Source organism: Calliphora vicina, chromosome 3, assembly GCF_958450345.1.
Source record: "Calliphora vicina chromosome 3, idCalVici1.1, whole genome shotgun sequence".
NCBI lineage: Eukaryota > Metazoa > Arthropoda > Insecta > Diptera > Calliphoridae > Calliphora > Calliphora vicina.
This window is the reverse complement of record NC_088782.1, coordinates 27,978,714-27,998,247: the sequence shown is the minus strand read 5'-3', so window position 1 is coordinate 27,998,247 and position 19,534 is coordinate 27,978,714. Positions and strand designations below refer to the sequence as shown.

The 19,534-nt window shown below is 29.3% G+C and overlaps 1 protein-coding gene across 4 annotated transcripts in view; it reads left to right on the top strand.

The window, feature by feature from the left end:
- Positions 1-288: 288 nt before the first annotated feature.
- The window catches only part of Larp4B (La-related protein 4B), a 39,689-nt gene continuing 20,443 nt past the window's right edge, over positions 289-19,534 (top strand). For 2 of the 4 annotated variants that reach the window (XR_010576213.1, XM_065503356.1), the window contains exons 1-5: positions 6,098-7,361; positions 17,121-18,015; positions 18,724-18,973; positions 19,033-19,173; positions 19,246-19,488. Coding sequence is in view for 3 of the 4 variants with exons in the window: in XM_065503356.1 (XP_065359428.1) it covers positions 7,346-7,361; positions 17,121-18,015; positions 18,724-18,973; positions 19,033-19,173; positions 19,246-19,488 (1,545 nt within the window). In the remaining variant the exon portion in view is untranslated. Of the gene's footprint in view, positions 493-2,766; positions 2,911-6,097; positions 7,362-17,120; positions 18,016-18,723; positions 18,974-19,032; positions 19,174-19,245; positions 19,489-19,534 lie in introns of those variants that run through there. The other 2 variants (XM_065503358.1, XM_065503357.1) reach the window with 2 other exon arrangements.

Here is a 19,534-nt window from a genome sequence, read left to right as displayed (position 1 = left end):
ATAGTAAACGATTGTAAGAAAGTAAAATTAAATATTTCGAAACAAACTAAAAATAAAATTAATAAATATTAAAACCGCTGCTGTATTAATAACACAAAACATTTCATCTAATAAACATAATTATTCAATATTGTGTTTTCTTTTGTTTTTATGAAGTGAAGTGACAAATTATTGTTGGCGTTAGTTTTACCAAGCTATTGCAAATATAAAAAAAAACAAATTACATATTGTATGTTTTAAAACAGCTAATAAAAAATTAAAAATAAATAAAATTAAACTATAAAATATATAGTAATTCGCTTTAAAATTGTATTTATATAAAATAACTATTAATTGAAACGAGTCAGCAAGAAAATGTTTGTTTTTTTAAAGAAACTAATAATGAGTGATCAAAAGTGAAAATTGGCGTTGAATGTATTTTTATTATTGCTTATAACTACATAATAAAACAACAAATTTCATAATACATAGATATTTATTTTTGTTTAAAGTGTGAGTAAGTTTTTGATTTTATTTTTTAATTAATATTGATCTTATTTAATTATTTTTCAAAACTATCAAAAATCTTTAAATGCAATTAAAATATGAATGAATATTCTCTCATTTAACAATTTACACTTGCACGTGCTCTTCTTCAATATGAAGAAGAGCTCGTATATGCCTGAATTCGCCACCGACACCACCTTGTATATAAATTCGCCTTGCACAGACGTATCTCGTTCATTAGTTTAATCAATCTGGCAACTTTATACTCGTCCGGCTCAACATGAGCAGCTCACATGCTCAAGCCTGTGTAATTCTTATGGAAGTGTTTGGCTCATAGACCCCCCAAATCTAACTTCAATAGGAAAAAAATAAAAAAAAATGGTTTTGCTGATGTCAGCCGCTCATGCAGTTGCCAGTGCCAACACCACGACTGTCAAACTTGTTTTATATGCGAGGGCTGTTTACTAAGTTATAAAATTCCCACGGCCAAAATATAAATAGGATTACAAATAATTTGGGTCTGGAACTATATTACCTGTACAACTGATATGTATTTGTCGTATTTTTGTTGTTTTTTTTATCCAGATTAGACAATATATACCTCACTGGATAGCTTTTTATAATAACTTTTACAAGATATATTAAAATTATTTAACCCATTAGGGTATAAATTCAATTTATTGTGTTTTTATTATCCAGATAATTCTTTAATATATGTATGTAAGATTAAAGGTATGCATTTGAATAATATTCATAAGATGCCTTCATATAATATATCATACTTTCAATTTTACATTTTTAATACTAGAGTTAAATCCAATTTTTATTTTAAGATATATTTTTATCACTTTAACGGTCTTATGCAACAAAAATTAATGCCTGGCAATAAACAAAATTTAGCCTATGTCTACACATGATACTTTTTTGTCATTATCAACATCAAAATGGTTGCCAAGATAAAAAATGTTGAGGTATAGTCTCCATTTATTAGTATTATTGCTTCATTATGATAAAGTTGTTGGTGATTTTGCTCAGACAACATTGTCTGGCAAAAAATAAAATCGAGATTTTAAAAGTCATGTGGTTATATGATATATTAAATTAAAACTGTAAATCATTATTACGCTCATTTTCGTAATATAATACATAAAATAAAACTTCGGATCGGATATAATTTGGAATGCGTTATATCCCATTTTAAAAGTTATAAAATATGTTTCGATTCTATAACAAATATCATAGATAGGTACATATTATCAAATTGTTTTTGGTTTTTATTTTTGAATTTATGAAAAAAAATAGTATTTCTACTTTAGAGGTCCTTAAAATGGAAAATATGGACCGCTGAACGGTTTTTATCTCTTGGAGCCCATGAACTAGATTTTTATCAAAACGTTATTGATATACAAAAATGATTTTAGTATAGCGATGCCGTTGTTCGATTTGCGACCCCATAAAGTATATTACGGATTGTTGTAGATAGCGAAAATCAATATAGCCATATCCATCTGTCCGTATGTCTGTTGAAATCAACTTTTTGAAGCACCCAAATAACTTAGAAACATGATGATACATCAATATATCGGGTAACGGTCCTAGTTCGGTAGTGATATAACCAAAAATCACAATTTATTGACCTATATCTCGATTACTAAGTTATGTATGTAGCCACTATGGATATTATTGAAGGAATTTCGGACCAAAAATGGATAAAATCAGGAAATCTGAATTTTTTAATTACAAAATTTTGTTTCACTAAAAAATTTTTATTCATTAAAAATTTTTTTGGTTTTCAGTCTTTGTCTTAAACATGACATTCTTATTAATGTTTTAATCATATTTATTACGGATGCTTAAGGACGATTTAACAATATTCCTCTGACAGTGAACCACACTATTTCAAAACTATACAAATTGTGATTTAGTTCAAAGCTCAACAACTTCAGAATTTACTTTCTGCAATGCTTGAGAGACATTATAAATTTCACTACTAGAAATTATAATGAATAAAATAATAAAATTTGAAACAAATTCCCTCTTAAAATTTTTGTTGCATTTAAAGAATTATTTTTTTTCAAATACAAAATAATTAAAATTGTTGCTTGTAGCTATAGAAATAAATAATTTTTATATATAATAAAAAAATATATATGTATGTATGTACATACAATATTTCAATTGCAATAAAAATATATAAACAAAAAACATATTTTTATAAAATTGTTTGCAATATTTATTAATACTCTACTCTGAGTGAAATTTTCGAACTAAAACAAGAAATTATATTATAATTATAAAGCGAGAAGTCTGTGTATGTGAGAAGTGTTTACTTTTTACATATTTCTGACTAAGAACTAAACAAAAAAAGCATCAACATTTTTTCATACGTAGCTGAAAATCTTGTATATGGAATGGATATTGGTGGTAAGTGTGCATTTCAATTATTTGAAAACAAATCATGGTCATGACACTCCCACACACCCACACATCCTTTTCTATTCCTATTTATATTTTTGTATAATATGTATTAACACAACACTATAAAAGTTTTATTGCTAAACATACATAAAAGAAATAAACTAAATTAAATATGTCTTGCTTACATACATATGTACATTTAATAAATAGTAAATAAGAATTAGAAATGCACTTTTTTATGTTGTTTGTTTTGTTATAACTTATTGAGATTTTTAAATTTTTACATGAATTATTATAATATGATTATAATAATTCATGTATAAAAATGCGAAATTATCTAAAAGTCTATAATTACTGAGCATACTTCTAGAATACTATATTAATGCAAAATTGGTAAAGTGAATATTAATTTATTTTTTTGAGGATAATTTTTTATTATTTAACAGGAACACCAATAATTAAAAACAAACGATAGATGTTCGCATGACATTTGGATCTTCGCTTTCGAAGGAACCGAATAACACTCGACCATATTCAATTCAGCGAGTGCTATCTTAACCGAATGTTTTGTTTTTCCCCAGGATAGAACATTCGAAGACAGCGACCTGTTACAACAAAATTCTAGAAATGTTGGGTGTATGACTTAAAAATGCGAGACTTTTTCAAATTTTTAGCTTTTATTTTTATTTATATTATTTTTATATTTCTAAATTATAAATTTATTCAAAGTATTGGCCATTTTTAGCTATGACCCTTACGGTTTCACGTCTGGCCGCATTTTCTGGACGTTTTTTGGCCAATGCTCGCTTCAAACGATTTAGTTTCAGTAGCTCATAATAGATATAACCCTTTTGCTCCCACCAAATACATAGAATTACCTTAGCGCCTTGGATATTAGGTTTTGGTGTCGATTCGGCTGGTTGGCCTTGCTTCACATACGATCTCTTATTCTCGGGGTTATTGTAATGGATCCATTTATCACCACAAGTACTGATTCGGTGGAAAAATGTTTTTCGTTTATAGCGTTAAAGATGCTTCAGACATAAAAAATCGTCTTTCAAGGTCTCTCGGCTTCATCTGGTATGGAACCCAATTTCCCTGCTTTTGGATGAATCCTGCAGCTCGCAAACATTTTGAAATTGCATCCAATGATTTTGCATGCTCTTGTTGAGTTTTACAAAAATTTTCATGGAGTAATGTCTCCAATTCTTGGTCTTCAAACTATTTTGCTTGCACTGGGCGATATTTCTCGCACGTTGAAACCGACGGAACATATTTACCATAAACTTTGGTGAGCAATCGGTGTGCTTCATCGGCACTTTTTTTCGTTTCGAAAAGAAAATCATTCGAATTTGTACAATGTAAAAAGTATTACGAAAATATTTTTTTTTTATTTATTTATTTATTTATTTCAAAACATGTAATATAAAGCCATACAGGCCAAAATAACAATATTTTCCTTCGATTCGAATTACACAATAACCTCCTACGCCTACTCTACAACCTATTTTTGTATATAATTAATGACTTTCTTACTGGAAATTGTAATAGAATACGTTTTGTGAAAATAATATTGGCGAGATCTTTCTCATAATATGGTTCTATGTTCAAGTAATTAAATGAGCATATATGTATAAAGAAAGGCCTTAAAATACGGTAGTCTGGAATTTTTTTTATACCCTTCTCCATAAGTGGCAAGGTTGATACATCAATATATCCGCTGTATTCCGGTTCGGTTATAAGTCATTAACATAGATAATATGAATATCTAACGATAGACATTATATAGCTCTCTTACTTGTTAAGGTTTCTAATTGTGTCAGAAATGCATTCTTAATGTTCTGTTGGTTGTAATTGGAAGTTGCTTAAAATATTACTCCATTTTAATTCATTTTTAATACCAAAGATAGAGTGCTTAATTTTTTTATGTTGCAATATTACATTGCTAATATCATTGATGATTCATTTATCTAATAATAATTATAGTATAAAACAAACCACATATTTTTTTTTAGTGTTCATACTTGTTTGCAACAAACACATACACTAACTACAGCACAAGTAATATTTTTGTTCGTTATTAATGCAATAAATTGGCACTTTTCCCAGAAATTTTATTAAAAAGTAATATTTATTAACTTTTTAAATAATTTATTGTAACACGAAATGCAAGCAAACATACACATAAAAACGATAAATCCCCAGCAAACATAAATAAAGTCAATCAATGGGCAAATTGTGGCTTCTTCATTTGACAATAAATTTAACGCCCTGTAACTCACCTTGTATTTAAACAGTGTGATAACAAAGAAATGTTTTTGAATGTCGGGATCATCCTCAATAATATTTGCATACACTGCACTTTAATTGAACCAGTAGTTCAGAAGTACATACATTTGTATATGTCTTATCTTTACTATGTAATCAGTCCACTCATAGCTCTTTTGAAAAAACTTGCTTAATTCTACCTTTTGGTACATAACTTTTAAACTAAATGAGTGTCGATCATGAAACTTTGAAAGAGTATAGACGAGAGCTTCTTTATTATTATATCAGCCCAATTATGAATAAATAATTCCCCGGAAGATTTTTCCCATTGAATTTTAATAGGAAAAATGAGAAAAGGGAAAAAACTCCCGGGGTATTTTTATTCATAATTGGGCAGTATATATTTTAAGAATTAGAAAATCGTAGGTTATTGTGATATAGGACTTTGTCCGCTTTGAGGTGAATTATCCCAAAAGTAAGGTCTACTAAGAGTTAAGATACATATTTTTCTTTATGAGACCTTTATTTAATAAAATATAAATATTTCTCTACTATTTCTGCTAGGCTGTAGGAAGGGGTTTAATCTCTTTTAAGACAATACAATCTAACAACAACTCCTTAAATAATGGTATGAAAAGCTAGTAATAAATTTTCCGATCAACAATTTTTGAGATCCACTACCAAATGTTTCCATTTGAGCTATACTTACATACATATTTATTTTTTGATCTTACCCTAATATTTATATGTATATGCATAATAAAATAGTTGATTTATAAATAACATTCATTTCTATTTACCTTATTTATGAATTGCTATTGTTTGGTAGATTAGGAAACACAACACATTTATCATTACAAGGGGAAATACCGTATAATGGGAAATGACACAAAAAAACAAACAATATGTACATATGTAAAAAAAAACAACAATGTGTCTGAAAAATTACAACACTGTTATACAATGCAATTAACTGCATGGTAACCCTCTTATCCGTTTCACTACCACCATGTTCCCTGACAACTACGAACGAACAGTACAAACGAGAACAATTGATATTAAAAACAGGGCGAAAGTTAAACGGTGACGACGACGTCGACTTATTCAATGCTTAAGAAAAATATTTTTTTCGGAATATTCATTGTGAAAAAATGATTAAATATTATATACTGCATTAATCTAATGCAATTTAATTTAAATACAAGTGAAATACTTCAAATTAAACAAGTATTTAAACAATTTTCTTATGATTTTCAAGAATGAAAAAACTTTTACCCCAAAAAAGTGAATTGAGGAAAGAAAAAAAAATTTTTTTTGTGAAAAAAGGTGGTGGTGAATTTGCAAATTGAAAGAAGAAAAAAGTTATTCATACAAGGAAAAGAAGAAGAAAAGTAGTAGAAAGAATGAAAAAATACAACTTATACATATGTGTGTTGAAATAAATAAAGGAAAAAATGAAAATAATTCAAAAATAAAAGAATTTGTTGAAAAAATTTAAGAATTAAAAAATACAAAAAAAAGTACGCAGAAGAAAAAATATTAAAAGTCATTGAAAACGTAAACGGGCAAAGAAGGAAGATAATAAAAATTATCTGACATTTACAAAACGAAACTGCAGAAAACTAAAATATTGAACACTCGAAAAAATGTATAAGGCACACAAGAAAATGATGATGGATATAAAGTGAAATTGAAAGCTTTAATTAATTTCAACAAATAATAAATAGAAAAAATATCTATTAAGATAATTAAATTAATAATTTTTCATATAACGATTTTGTGAACAAAAGCAAACAGAAAAAAGTTTTCTCAATAAATACTTTGTGGCTTTTTGTGGGTACGTACGTCGATCGTACGTACACCCGTATCGCGTCGTTCACCTTAAAAGTATCCAACCAGCCAGCCAGCCACCTTTTTCTTTTTAACCACTTGCATTTTGGCCACACACATACACAAACACAAGTGGAGCAAAGAGGTGCAAGAAATAGATCTAAATAATAGCAAAAAACAAAAAAAAAAAAGTATAATAAACAAGCTCCACCTAAAAAAGCTGAAAAATATCATCATCACACCATATTCTTCATTCACTCGGTCTCGATAAAACGAGTGTTTAGTTGAAATAAAAAATATTGCAATTAACTTCTTCCTCCCTTTGAAAAAAACTACTTCAAAAATGGAATATTATTTAGGTTTGTAATAATTTTCCTTTTTCTATATGATGCCTAATATTACATACATATTGTATCTGTAAGATTTGGATACACTCAGGAAATTCAATATGTATGTTTTTTTTTTTTTGCATTTACAAAAACTATATAATTATTGTGTAATATCGCCCCTTTCACAAAGCAAGTAAAAAGGAAAACATGTGTTATCCATTTCTCATTTTCATTGTACATTTCACCTCACAGTGATGCAGACAAGATAAAACTAACTACAATACTTTTGTTTACTAATAATGGTATATTTTGACATACAGCATACATTTCGCTCGCTCGGGTAATAAAGGAATTATGATACTCTTTCAAAATATTACATCAATCAATGGGCCATTTGCAATGGACTCCAAAAATAGATATTGATAATTAAAAACCAGATTATTGGATAGGGTAAACGCTCCTATAGTCGGCATGACCCAGTAGTCGGCATTTTTGACTTAAAAGCTTAATAAATAAGAATAACGATAATTTTATACAAAAGTAAGATTTAACTTTAATTAAACATACACTCATTTATCTTTATGTAATGTTTAAATTTGGGTGAGATGAGTATTTTCATCTATTTTTGTCCTCATTAAGTGACCATCTTTCAACTGGTGCGGAAGTGCCTGTTTTTTAAGAAATTTTTTAGTGGCAAGACCAACTAAAACAAGTTAGTAACCATATCAATTTAAGTAATATTTTTACCAGAGTGGTGTTAACAGATAAAACTTTGTTTAAATATTACCTACAATATGAAAGTTTTCACAAAATATATTTTTTTTGGTTATTTTAATTGATGCCGTCATTAGGAACAAAAATTTCTATGATTTTCAATAGTCGGCATAGTGATGCCGACTTCAGGAAAATTGCAAATTTTTTGTATTAAGCTCAAATTCTACAAATTTGTTTATTACTCATCTCTCTTGACAATAGATTTGGAGAAAATGAGTTTGAAATGAGTTTACCCAATAGTCGGCACAGTTTTAATTGAGCATTTTAAGAACTGCCGAGTATAGGAGACCAAGCATCCTGAACTCGGCAGCAGCTTTTTATTTGACTGGAGATCGTTAAACAGAGTAATATTTAGAGATTCAGTAGGTATTATTAATTCTAACATCTTAGAATTCCAAATATGGACACTCCAGAAAAAAAACCCATGCACCAATATCCTGAAAAAGCCTTAAAATATTTTCTATGCGAGAGAAGGCCCGATTTCTGTATTAGGTGCCAGTAAACAATATGGAGTTCCGCGTTCAAAAATATAGGACAAATTATACGGTTCCGAAGGTCCTATGAGAATGGGGCCGCAAACAGTATTATCTAATTCCAAAGAAAGTGAGGATTAACTTAACACGGTTCAATCAATCGTGAAGGAAGAGCAGCAAACCACACCATTTGTATATGATCTACCCGGAAAGAAATGGTATAAAGGGGTTTTTAAACTGTTCTCTCTAAAATAATCATGTAAGGTACCTTAATAAACAGGCTCTTTACTAAATCAGTTGGAGTTATTAGTAGGTGATCGGCCTGAAAATGAGAAAAGAAACGGATTTGGATCTAGCTTTTGAAATAGTCAACCGACTAGCTCCTAATATGAGCGTAGAATTGATTCCGATGACATTATCGAAGAGAACAATAACTTAAAAATAAATTATCAAACTATTGAAATTGTGAGTAATCTTACCATAGAGGCAGGCACGTTCATAATTAACAAGGAAAAGTTGAAAATATGGTAGTATCGCCAACTTTAGCTGCAGAAAATCACAATGAAACGTTGAAACTCATCTCCAACTTTATCAAATAATTATTCAAATACTTGGTTTCAGCCTTTTAACTGTTCAAGTCCAATCCCAACAAGTTGTAGTTGTACATTTCAAATTTTTTCAAAGTTTTTTAATAATATTATGGTCACTGGGATATTGTATATGATTGCGGTAACCATAATATGTTTACGTTACTATTAACATGATTGTAAATAAATATATATTTATGGCAATCATTTTCATGATAATGATTTATCATAATATGTTGATCTCAGGATATGATAACCATAATCCTAGAACAACACAATATGTTGTCATAAACATGGTTGCCACAAACACATAAATATTTACTACAATCATATGTATATATGATTGCTACAATGATGTGAATGGTAACTTAAACATAAAATAAACATAAATGGTTACCGCAAACATATACATAATTACAGTGACCATAATAGAAAAATAAAATAAACCAAAACAAATTAAAAAAGGAAGATAAAACGAGTTAGGGGCACATGTGAAGAGGATTTGGACACAGATCCTGAGGATGATGGTCTAAAAACGTAGGATATGATATTTGCCCACAGTGGTTTCACCTCAAATGCACTAATTTATGTTTTTTATTAGTATTTATTTAAATGGCTGATATTTTAAATAAAAAATAACTTGAATTCTTTTAAGATTTTATTCTTTTCTTAATAAAAAATGCTATGCCGACAATTGGGTCACAAATTGCCGACATTAGGATCAACGGTGCCGACTTCGGGTACAAATCGTGTTTTTTCAAAAAAACGTAAATTGCTCAAATTTAATAAAAACAGCTTGAAAAGAATTAATTGAGTCTAAAACTATACAAATTACTAAACAACAATAACCCATTTACATCCCAATACCATGTTCGCACTCATAATGGTATCACTTTAAAAACTGAAAAAAAGTTAAACTGCCGACTACTGGTGCATTCACCCTACGATTAATCGAAATAAAAATGGTTCATCAAAAAGTCGAAAAACGATTATTAGCTTATTATATCATTTACTAATTTTCAAAAAATCTTAGTTCTTAAAAATGACTCAATTTAGTCTCGTTAATAAATCTTTAAAATCAACAAACTACTTTCTAAAAGTCCAACTGTATAATAGATTGTTTCATTTATTTCATAAATAGGTATAAATCAAGATCAGCGAAACAGCTTGCATTTTTATAATTTCTTTGGTGTTGATAGCTCTCATAATTAGAAGCACAAAAACGTTAATATTTTTCCCTGCTCTCTTTTAGTTTAAGAGTTATATGAATTTAAAGTCAATACATATAATAGTATATTTCTCATATATTTGGAAAACAAACTGATCGTTATGGGTATCATTGAATAGTGCTTCACAATACCTTTAATATGATATATAATATGGTACAGTTTATTAATATTGTGAACCAAAAATTCCTTTTTGATTTTATATGACAGTACTTCAGAAAATTTTGATATACAGAAAAAGTGATTTTAGCGCAGCCGGTGTTCGATACACCCCAGAACTAAAAGTCCCTTCACCCGGCCGAAGGCCGGCAATACAGAAAATGTGAATATTAACAGAAAAAAAATTATGAAAATAAAAACTGTTACGCGGATCTTGATTTGTTCCCATAAATATTTTTGAAATTCAATGATTCTTGTTTATATTTATTTTTTATATTTACATACAGTGTCTCACATAAGTAGACGAATTTTGTTATACTATGAGAAGAAATCGATTTTATACATGATGACATTAAACTTTTTTTTACAAAATCATTTGTAATATTATATGTACCTACACGATATTAAAGATTTATATCGCAATTTTAAAAATCAACTTTGAACTTTTTGCAAGTCTATATTTTTACCTTAACCTAGCGTTTACACATGCAAGTAACAGTTGCAAAAACTCAACACATTCACAATCACACATGCATGTATAGATTTAAATGTCCCAATATAAAGTATCATATGCCTTTTACAAAATCAAGGCTTCACTAATAAATTTCAATTTTTTTTCTTTAGCACTCCACCGTGCAAATTATTCCTCCTTAGTCCTCTTCGATATGTTTTATATGAAACATTTGCATGTAATACTGGCGAGAGTTCGTTTTAAAATTTTGGAGCTGATAGACGTGGTCTGAGAAATTTTCCCTAAGATTTCTCTTATCCTATCAAATTTTCAATTGATTTCCATTCTAGTATAAGATTTATGTCAGTTTATATTGCTGAAGAACATTAACTAAACATTTCTAATAGAACTAAAATATATTTCTTTGATTTGACTGTAGACATTTTTGCAGCTTTTACGTGAATAACAAAATTAGCTAATTTTACTAAACATTGTATAACTACTCCCATTCAAACAGTAGTAATCCAATGGATAACAAAGGATAATAATAAATTTAAACAAAAAAATCGTATACTTTTGTGAGGTACCTGACCATTCATGGGATTTTTTGTTGTTGTTTCTTCGTATAATACCTGTTATTCCTAAAATTTAAAGAATTCTGTTGTAACTATGTATTTAGATCTTAAAATAATAATGTTGATGCTAAAAGAACGAAATTCGCATACTTATGAGAGACACTGTACATACGTATGTTTGTATGTTTATTTTTCATTTCGATTTTTGAATAGTAAATTTCATTAGAGTTTACTTAAATGTATACACAACAGAATAAATTTCGGTTTTATTTTACTCCTTTTCTTTCATTATCGTCTCTTTCGTTCTATATTATTTAATACTTTTTATGTTCGTCTTTTCTTTTTTTTTTGCATAGTTTGACATTTTACACATTTTTTGAAGTTTCTTTTATTTACTCGTTTACGAGAAACTTGCATTTTTCTTCTTCTTCTTAGTCTATTGTATTTTGTGTGTGTGTATTTCTATCTTGTACCGTTTTTGTAGATTTTGTAGTTATTGTTGTTATTTTCGTCTTCTTTAACCTGCCATATTATTTCAAATACCATTTGATTTTATACTAGCTGTATTTATTTTTTTTGTTGTACACTAAAGACGAGAAGAGAAGGTGGTGTAGTTTAGTATTGTTAATGTCTTGTCTAGTTTTTCCTATTAGTTTATTTATGGGTTTCTTTTAACGGTTTTCAATCAACTACTATGGACAAGTTTTTTTTTTGTTACCAAAAAAGTGGTTCTCCATTTTTTTGTATGTAATTTGATGTTATTGTTGTGGCCTGTCTGTCTCTGCATTATTACCTTATATAATTAGCAATTTTAAATAATAACGAATAATCTTTAAAATTATTTTTAAATTGTTTAAAAATATGTAATAATAAAAATGCATAATTGAATCTATATAAATAGGTATATAAATGTCTTTGTAAGTTTGTTTGTTGTTTGTTTGTTTGTTTGAGCATCACGCCTAAACGGCTGAACCGATTTTATTGAAATTTGGAACGTAGATAGATCCTTACTGGGAAGCGTCAATAGGCTATATATTTTTTATTTTACTACGACAGGGGTAGCGAAGCGCACCGGGTCAAGCTAGTAGAAATATAAAGTTATTCAATATATCGACGGACTAAATTCAATACCTTCTAACTTAAGGTACTGCTACACGTTCAATATATATTGACTGCGATCCAGTATCGCGATATTTATTGAACGTGTAGCATGCAGTATTGATGGATCGCGATCCAAATCGCAGAATAACCTAATTTTGCGTGATCCATTACATTGGATCGCGATCCAAATATCACAATATATATATATATATTGAACTTGTAGCAGTGCCCTTAGAGTTTTTGATGTCAAAATATTATTTTTTTATCTTAGAAAAATTACATTTCCGAATGCATAAACCTCTATCCGTTTGGATACTTACTTTTTATTTCAATTATTTTGCATAATTTCCACTTATAAAATATATTTTCTTACTAATTTTACCGGAAACCGGTTAATCGTTTTTTTCTGTTTGAAAAACCGACCGGTTTCGAATATTTCATACCTATTCTCGAATTATTCGACAGGCAAGACTTTTGTATCGGTTAACCGGTTTTTATAATTATGAACTTTTTTATTTTTGGTAAAAAAAACAAAAAATTTGTTTAATGTTTTGTACTTGATTTGCCCACTGTTATACTTTCTAACAATATATTCTTATTTTCGTATCGAAAATTTTACACTGATTAAATATGTTGTAAATAACCGAAGAAATTGATTCTATTAATATCGACAAAAAGTGTTTTTTTTTATCAATAAATTTTATTAAGAATACAAATTTAGATATCCTTTGTGATAATATGACATGTAGGAGACCTTGTGAATCGACCAATTGCAAAAGAAAATAAAATTAAATTTGCTTATTCATAGCATTTATTTTAACAATTTGTATTTTCTATGATAGAGGGTTTTGAATATACCCCTCAATATATTGAATCATATGTAATAATAATATAATTAAACTTTTTTTTAATTTATGGCTAATCTAATAGTTTTCAAATGTTTTGTTAACTCCATATGTTTGTGATTAAAAAATTAAAAGAAAACTATTTTCAGTATACAGAAATGTTCAATAGAATGAAATATTTTTTTATTCTTTATTACATTTTTTTAGAATGTTCCGTAGGACATGTTTTTTTCAAATATCATTATTGCTAATCTCTATATAAAAATAAAAACTAAAAAATCCCGCAGCTATTCCGAAACACTGAAATATAAATTATATGTATGTTTAATTTTTTTTGGAAAAACTGTTTATTTAAGACCAGAACAGAATTGTGCGAAAACCCATATTATTGTACAATCAAACTTATGTATAAAGAAAGTAAATCTGAGACACTTCTATCTTAAGGACAGAATTTTAAAAACTGGATAATTTATCATTAGGGTTTAGTTTTTACAGAATTTTGATATCACATTTTTCGAGCATATTTGATATTTTTGTATTAATTTTTGTGACATTTTTCTAATTTTGGATTATTTATATTTGAAATCTGCATCAAGCAAACATTTTTAAAAATACGACTTGATTTCATGAAAATATTCAAAGTTTTCAATATATGTAATGACTTTGTTATTAAAAAAAATTATTAGAGTCGGTTTCGGAAACATAAATTATGGCATTTTAAAGGAAGAAGAGAAACAAGTTTTGAGTATAGTTCAATAATAATAAAAAATTTATATTTTTATATATATAATTCTTCTGTACGTGTGTTAGTAACTGAACTCCTCCTTCATGGTTTAGATTCACAATTGACCAATATAGGAACAATGGGCATGGCACCTCCCATACAAAGTAAACATTTATTATTGCATATCTGGAGTACTATTATAGTGGGAGTCTTCAAACTTTGTGTGAGCTATGGCAGAACAACGTTTGCCGGGACAGCTAGTATCTTATACATATATTTTCTTCTTATTAGAGATTTAAATAAAAGCTTTGTTTACAAATCAGTTTTTGTTATTTTCTTTTTTTCTTTTTAGAGTTGCTTGAATATTTCAAATTTAAATTAGTATTAATTAGTTCTAATTGGAAAATTTTGCCTCAAATAAAACTAAAAGACTTTTTTAAGAATCCTCATGATTTAGCGATTATTCTAACAGATTTAAAAAATTTTCGAACATAAGTTCGAATATGTATAATATTACATTATCATCAGGTTTATGATCTAGATATAATTTTATTTTATTTTATTTGTTTATCATGCATCTAACTACAGTGCGGGCTCGATTTGTGCAACTACCTATTATTGCAACTGACCGATTTGCGCAACAGACTATTTTTTAATATTACGGTCTTTATAACAGCAACTTTTTTCGAGAAAACGTCGCTGTAAATGCCACTTTATTTTTTATTTTGCAAATGTTATATTATTTGGCAGTTATTCTGTTTCTGTTTCATTTTCTTTTTATTCTCATATTTTTTCAATCAGAAGCTTAATTTAAAATTGTTTGACAAATCATAGGAACCTAAAAAATCGTTCATGACGACACTGGCCTCACAAAGAATTTTTATCAGTAATATATAAATTTAAACCTTTTAAAATTTTCATGCATTTGTATTCATGAATGCCAAATTTCAGTATATTCGGGCTAAGTGAACAGGTTCAAAATTCAGTTAAACATGTTTAAGCAACTTGTAAACAGAGCTTTCACAAACAAAAATTTCAGTTGATGTTGAAAAACAAGTAATAGAGCTATATTCGGCTGAGCCGAATCTTATATACCCTTCACCAAATTATAATTCAAAATTTTTTAGGTAAACAAAATTTATTTTTTTAAGTTGTTTTTTGAATTTTTTGGAATTTTTTTTTTTCGAATTGTTATTTTTTTTCTTTAAATTTTAAACATTTTTTTTTGTTTTTTAATTTTAAAAAAAAATTTTTTTTTTAATTTTTTGGTGAAAAAAAAATCGGGTTAAAAAATATTTTTTCCGATTTTGATCCATTGTAGGACCAACTTACTATGGTCTTATATACGTCGTTGCAAAGGTCTTTGAAATATCTATCATTGGATATCCATATTTTCTGTATTAATGAGATATAGGTCAAAAATAGGTAAAAAATCTAGGTTGTCCTGGTTTTTTCCTCATATCTCAGCCATTTGTGGACCGATTTTGCTGATTTTAAATAGCAAACTTCTTGAAAGCATGTCTGACAGAATTATTGAAGATTTGGATACCGAAGATATCTGGGGTCTTCAGAAAATTGATTTCAACACACAGACGGACGGACAGACAGACATACAGACGGACATGTTTTAATCGACTCCGCTATCTATAAGGATCCAGAATATATATACTTTATAGGGTTGGAAAATTATATTGTGGAAATTACAAACGGAATGACAAACTTATATATACCCTTCTCACGAAGGTGAAGTGTATAATAACACATTAATGGGGTCAACAATGTAAAATGGATTTCCTGGTGTCCATTTTTATTATACAGTCTTTTAAGAATCTTTAGGGTATAGAATTTGTTTCAAGACTCCCTATCAGTGGAGGCACACCAATAGCGTAACTAACAGTATTTAAGTGAGCTAAAAATTATACATTTATTAATTGGCCATATTGGGAAAATGGTCGAGAAGACGTTGTCTAAATAACCTACATGAAAAAGAAAACACTCGTAAATCATATGGTAAAATATTCCAGTATCTTGCAGATCTTACAAGGAACGATCGTTCAAAACCAGAACATGTTATAAGCGGTATAATAAGTTGTGGATTTCTCGTAGACCTTGAAAACATAAATCGTCCAAGAAGATAGTTTGGAATACCATATTTGATAATCTTGTAAAAATATATTAAATTTCGGAGTTTTAGATACTGTCTGAAAGAACAAGATATAAATTTGATAATAGCTTGAGATATGTGTTCATGATATCCAATACAATAAACAAACCGCACAATTCTCTTGACAACACGAAAGATTCTGTCCAGGATGTGCGAATTAGTACCAGAGTTGACCTCAATGCAGTAATTTAGATGAGACATTAACAAAGCGTGGGCTAACGTATATTTAAGTTCATTATTTTGTGAGAAATGTAAAGTATTGGATCTAAATTAAAAAAATATAGTTTGTGAAATGGCAATATCTTTGTCATTGGAATGACTCGAATACATAATAATAAACGACGAATAGATCCAAACAAGCTATTAAGAAGTAGGAAATATTGTTGTAAATATTGTGATAATTGAATTTATACCATATTTGCAACTATATTTCCTTAACATTCAAATAAAATATAAATGATTTATTATATTTGTTAAATATCCCATAACCCTACCTGCTTTCATTTTATAAATATAAACTTGTTCCCTCTCAGTGTAAGAACACTTAAATCCGTCACTGTATATGTATATTAAAAATAAAATCAATAAACAGAACATGATGATAATTTAAATTTATGTTTTTTTTTTCTCTCTCTCCCTGTCTCTCATTTTCAATTTATGCTTGCTGCATCAAACAATTAAATGTTGATTTTATGTGTGTGTGTGTATAGGAGGTTATGTGTATATGAATGGGGATGCAGTGAAGATACCACAACCTGTTGCTACCACCGTCTATGCGAATGTTCCTGTTGATACGGCAGTGTTAGCGACCAATTTATACGGTCCAACCACACAATTGGCAGCTCCAGCAGCGACACACATCCCATTGATAGCGACAGCCGCTGGACCACAACCACCCCATCATCAAGCTTTACAAGTTGCTGCAGCACCAGGTCAACATCAACAATTGATTGCGGCTCACACAGCTGCCGCACACACACAACAGCCTACATTACAAACAGTACAGGCGGCAGCCGCTGCGGCTGCTGTAGCTGCAGCTACACCACAACACACAGCACCGCATCAAATACAGGGACATCCCCAACAAGCCCATTTGCAGTACGCCCATCAGCAAACTGCTATTGCTGGGGGTCAGCAGGGGCCTACAGTTACAACAACAACGATTGATAACACCGAATATACAGTCATGAATGGATCCATAACTCAAGACGGCACTGTCGTCTGTTACAGTCAAGATGATTTGCAGGTTGGTGTAGTTGGTGCGCCTGTTGCAGCTGGTGGTGGTAATGTCACGAATTTAGTTGCTGTAGATCAAATGTCTGGTACACCGGTCACAGCAGCCACAGCTCAGCAACAACAACAGCAACATAACGTTCATGCTCAACACCATGTCATTCTCAATAATGGCCCACCACCTCCTTCATCAACTACTACCCTACAGCAACAACAACAATCACAGCAACAACAACAAGTTGTCAGTGGTAACAGTAACAATAACATTATTAGTTCATCAAATTCAAGCGGCAATACGGGCGATAATAGTGGCATACCATTGGAACAACTTAAACAAATGTTAGCTACACAATTGGAATATTACTTTTCAAGGTAAGTACTATACTTTTATACCCTTCACCATGAGTGGTAAGGTTTCTTAGGTTGCTATTTAAATTGGGCACAATTGCCAACAAATAACCGATCATCAAAAAAATAATAAACTATTTTTCAACATTAATGTCTCTTGAACTAAATGAGATAACAACCCACCCACACATGAAGGAGTATTTTTTGTAGATATTTTCAAGTACTATCTAAATATTTTTTTTTTTGACATTCGTATAAAACATCGAGAAATACACATAGAGCCGAAACTGGAAAAAAACTCACAAAAAAAAAATTACTCTAAATAATCACACATACGAGTGTTGTTTTCACATAGTTTTTTCTACTAATACATTCTCACCACTTAGGTTTCTGACAACTGAGTTAGGACTTTGACAGGAGAGTTTCTGCTCTATGTCTATTCTCTATTGTTGCAACTATTGTTTTCAATCTTTAGTGAAGGGTGTATAAGATTCAGCACATGCTATGAATCCTCTGATTTATTCCTACTAAAACCTGTAAATTTGATAAGTGCGGGAACAGAGGAACTTCCCATTGCGATAATTCCTAATATGTATTATATTCAAATCATTAAAAAGTTTTGCAAACTAATGACAGTAAAGTAGCGTGTGAAAGCTTTAATAGTGACATTAAAACGTACATTCATGATGTAGACATGTATGTGTTTATTAATTTGTTTTCTATTTCTTATAGAGAAAATTTAGCAAACGACTCTTGGCTGCTATCACAAATGGACAGTGATCAATATGTACCCATATGGACTGTGGCCAACTTTAATTTAGTTAAAAAACTAACTAAAGATATTAAACTTATAACAGAAGTGCTTAGGGAATCACCGAATGTGCAAGTAGACGAAGAAGGTCTCAGAGTCAGACCTAATCACAAAAGATGCATTATAATTTTACGTGAAATTTCTGAACAAACTCCCGTTAAAGATGTTAAGGTAATAAACATATTTAAATAATCCTATTTCAATTAATAACATTGTTTTTTTTTGTAAAGAATATTTTTAACAATGAAAACTGCCCACGCGTTATTTCGTGTGAATTTGCTGGCAATAATTCATGGTATATAACATTTGAATCGGATGAAGATGCACAAAAAGCTTTTACATATTTAAGAGAAGATGTTAAAGAATTTCAGGTATGTGTATACAATTATATAAATATTAGAAAACTGTTTGTGATTTAAAATTTTTATAAATTTTATTTGTAGGGTAAACCAATAATGGCTAGAATGAAAGCAAAACCATTTATAAATAGATTACCAATCGGTCCAGTATCAACTATAAAAAATGGCTTCCGTTTGACTTCACCACCAGCCGCTGTATACGATCCAAATGCTGCTGCTGCAGCGGCAGTTGCTTATAGTGCAGCACCGCAACGTTTTGTATATGCTGCTAACGGAGCAGCAATGACGCAACCACCAGTACCATATAATGGTCAATTACATTTAATCGTAAGTTTAATCTAAATTCTTTTATAAACATCCACCTAAATAAATT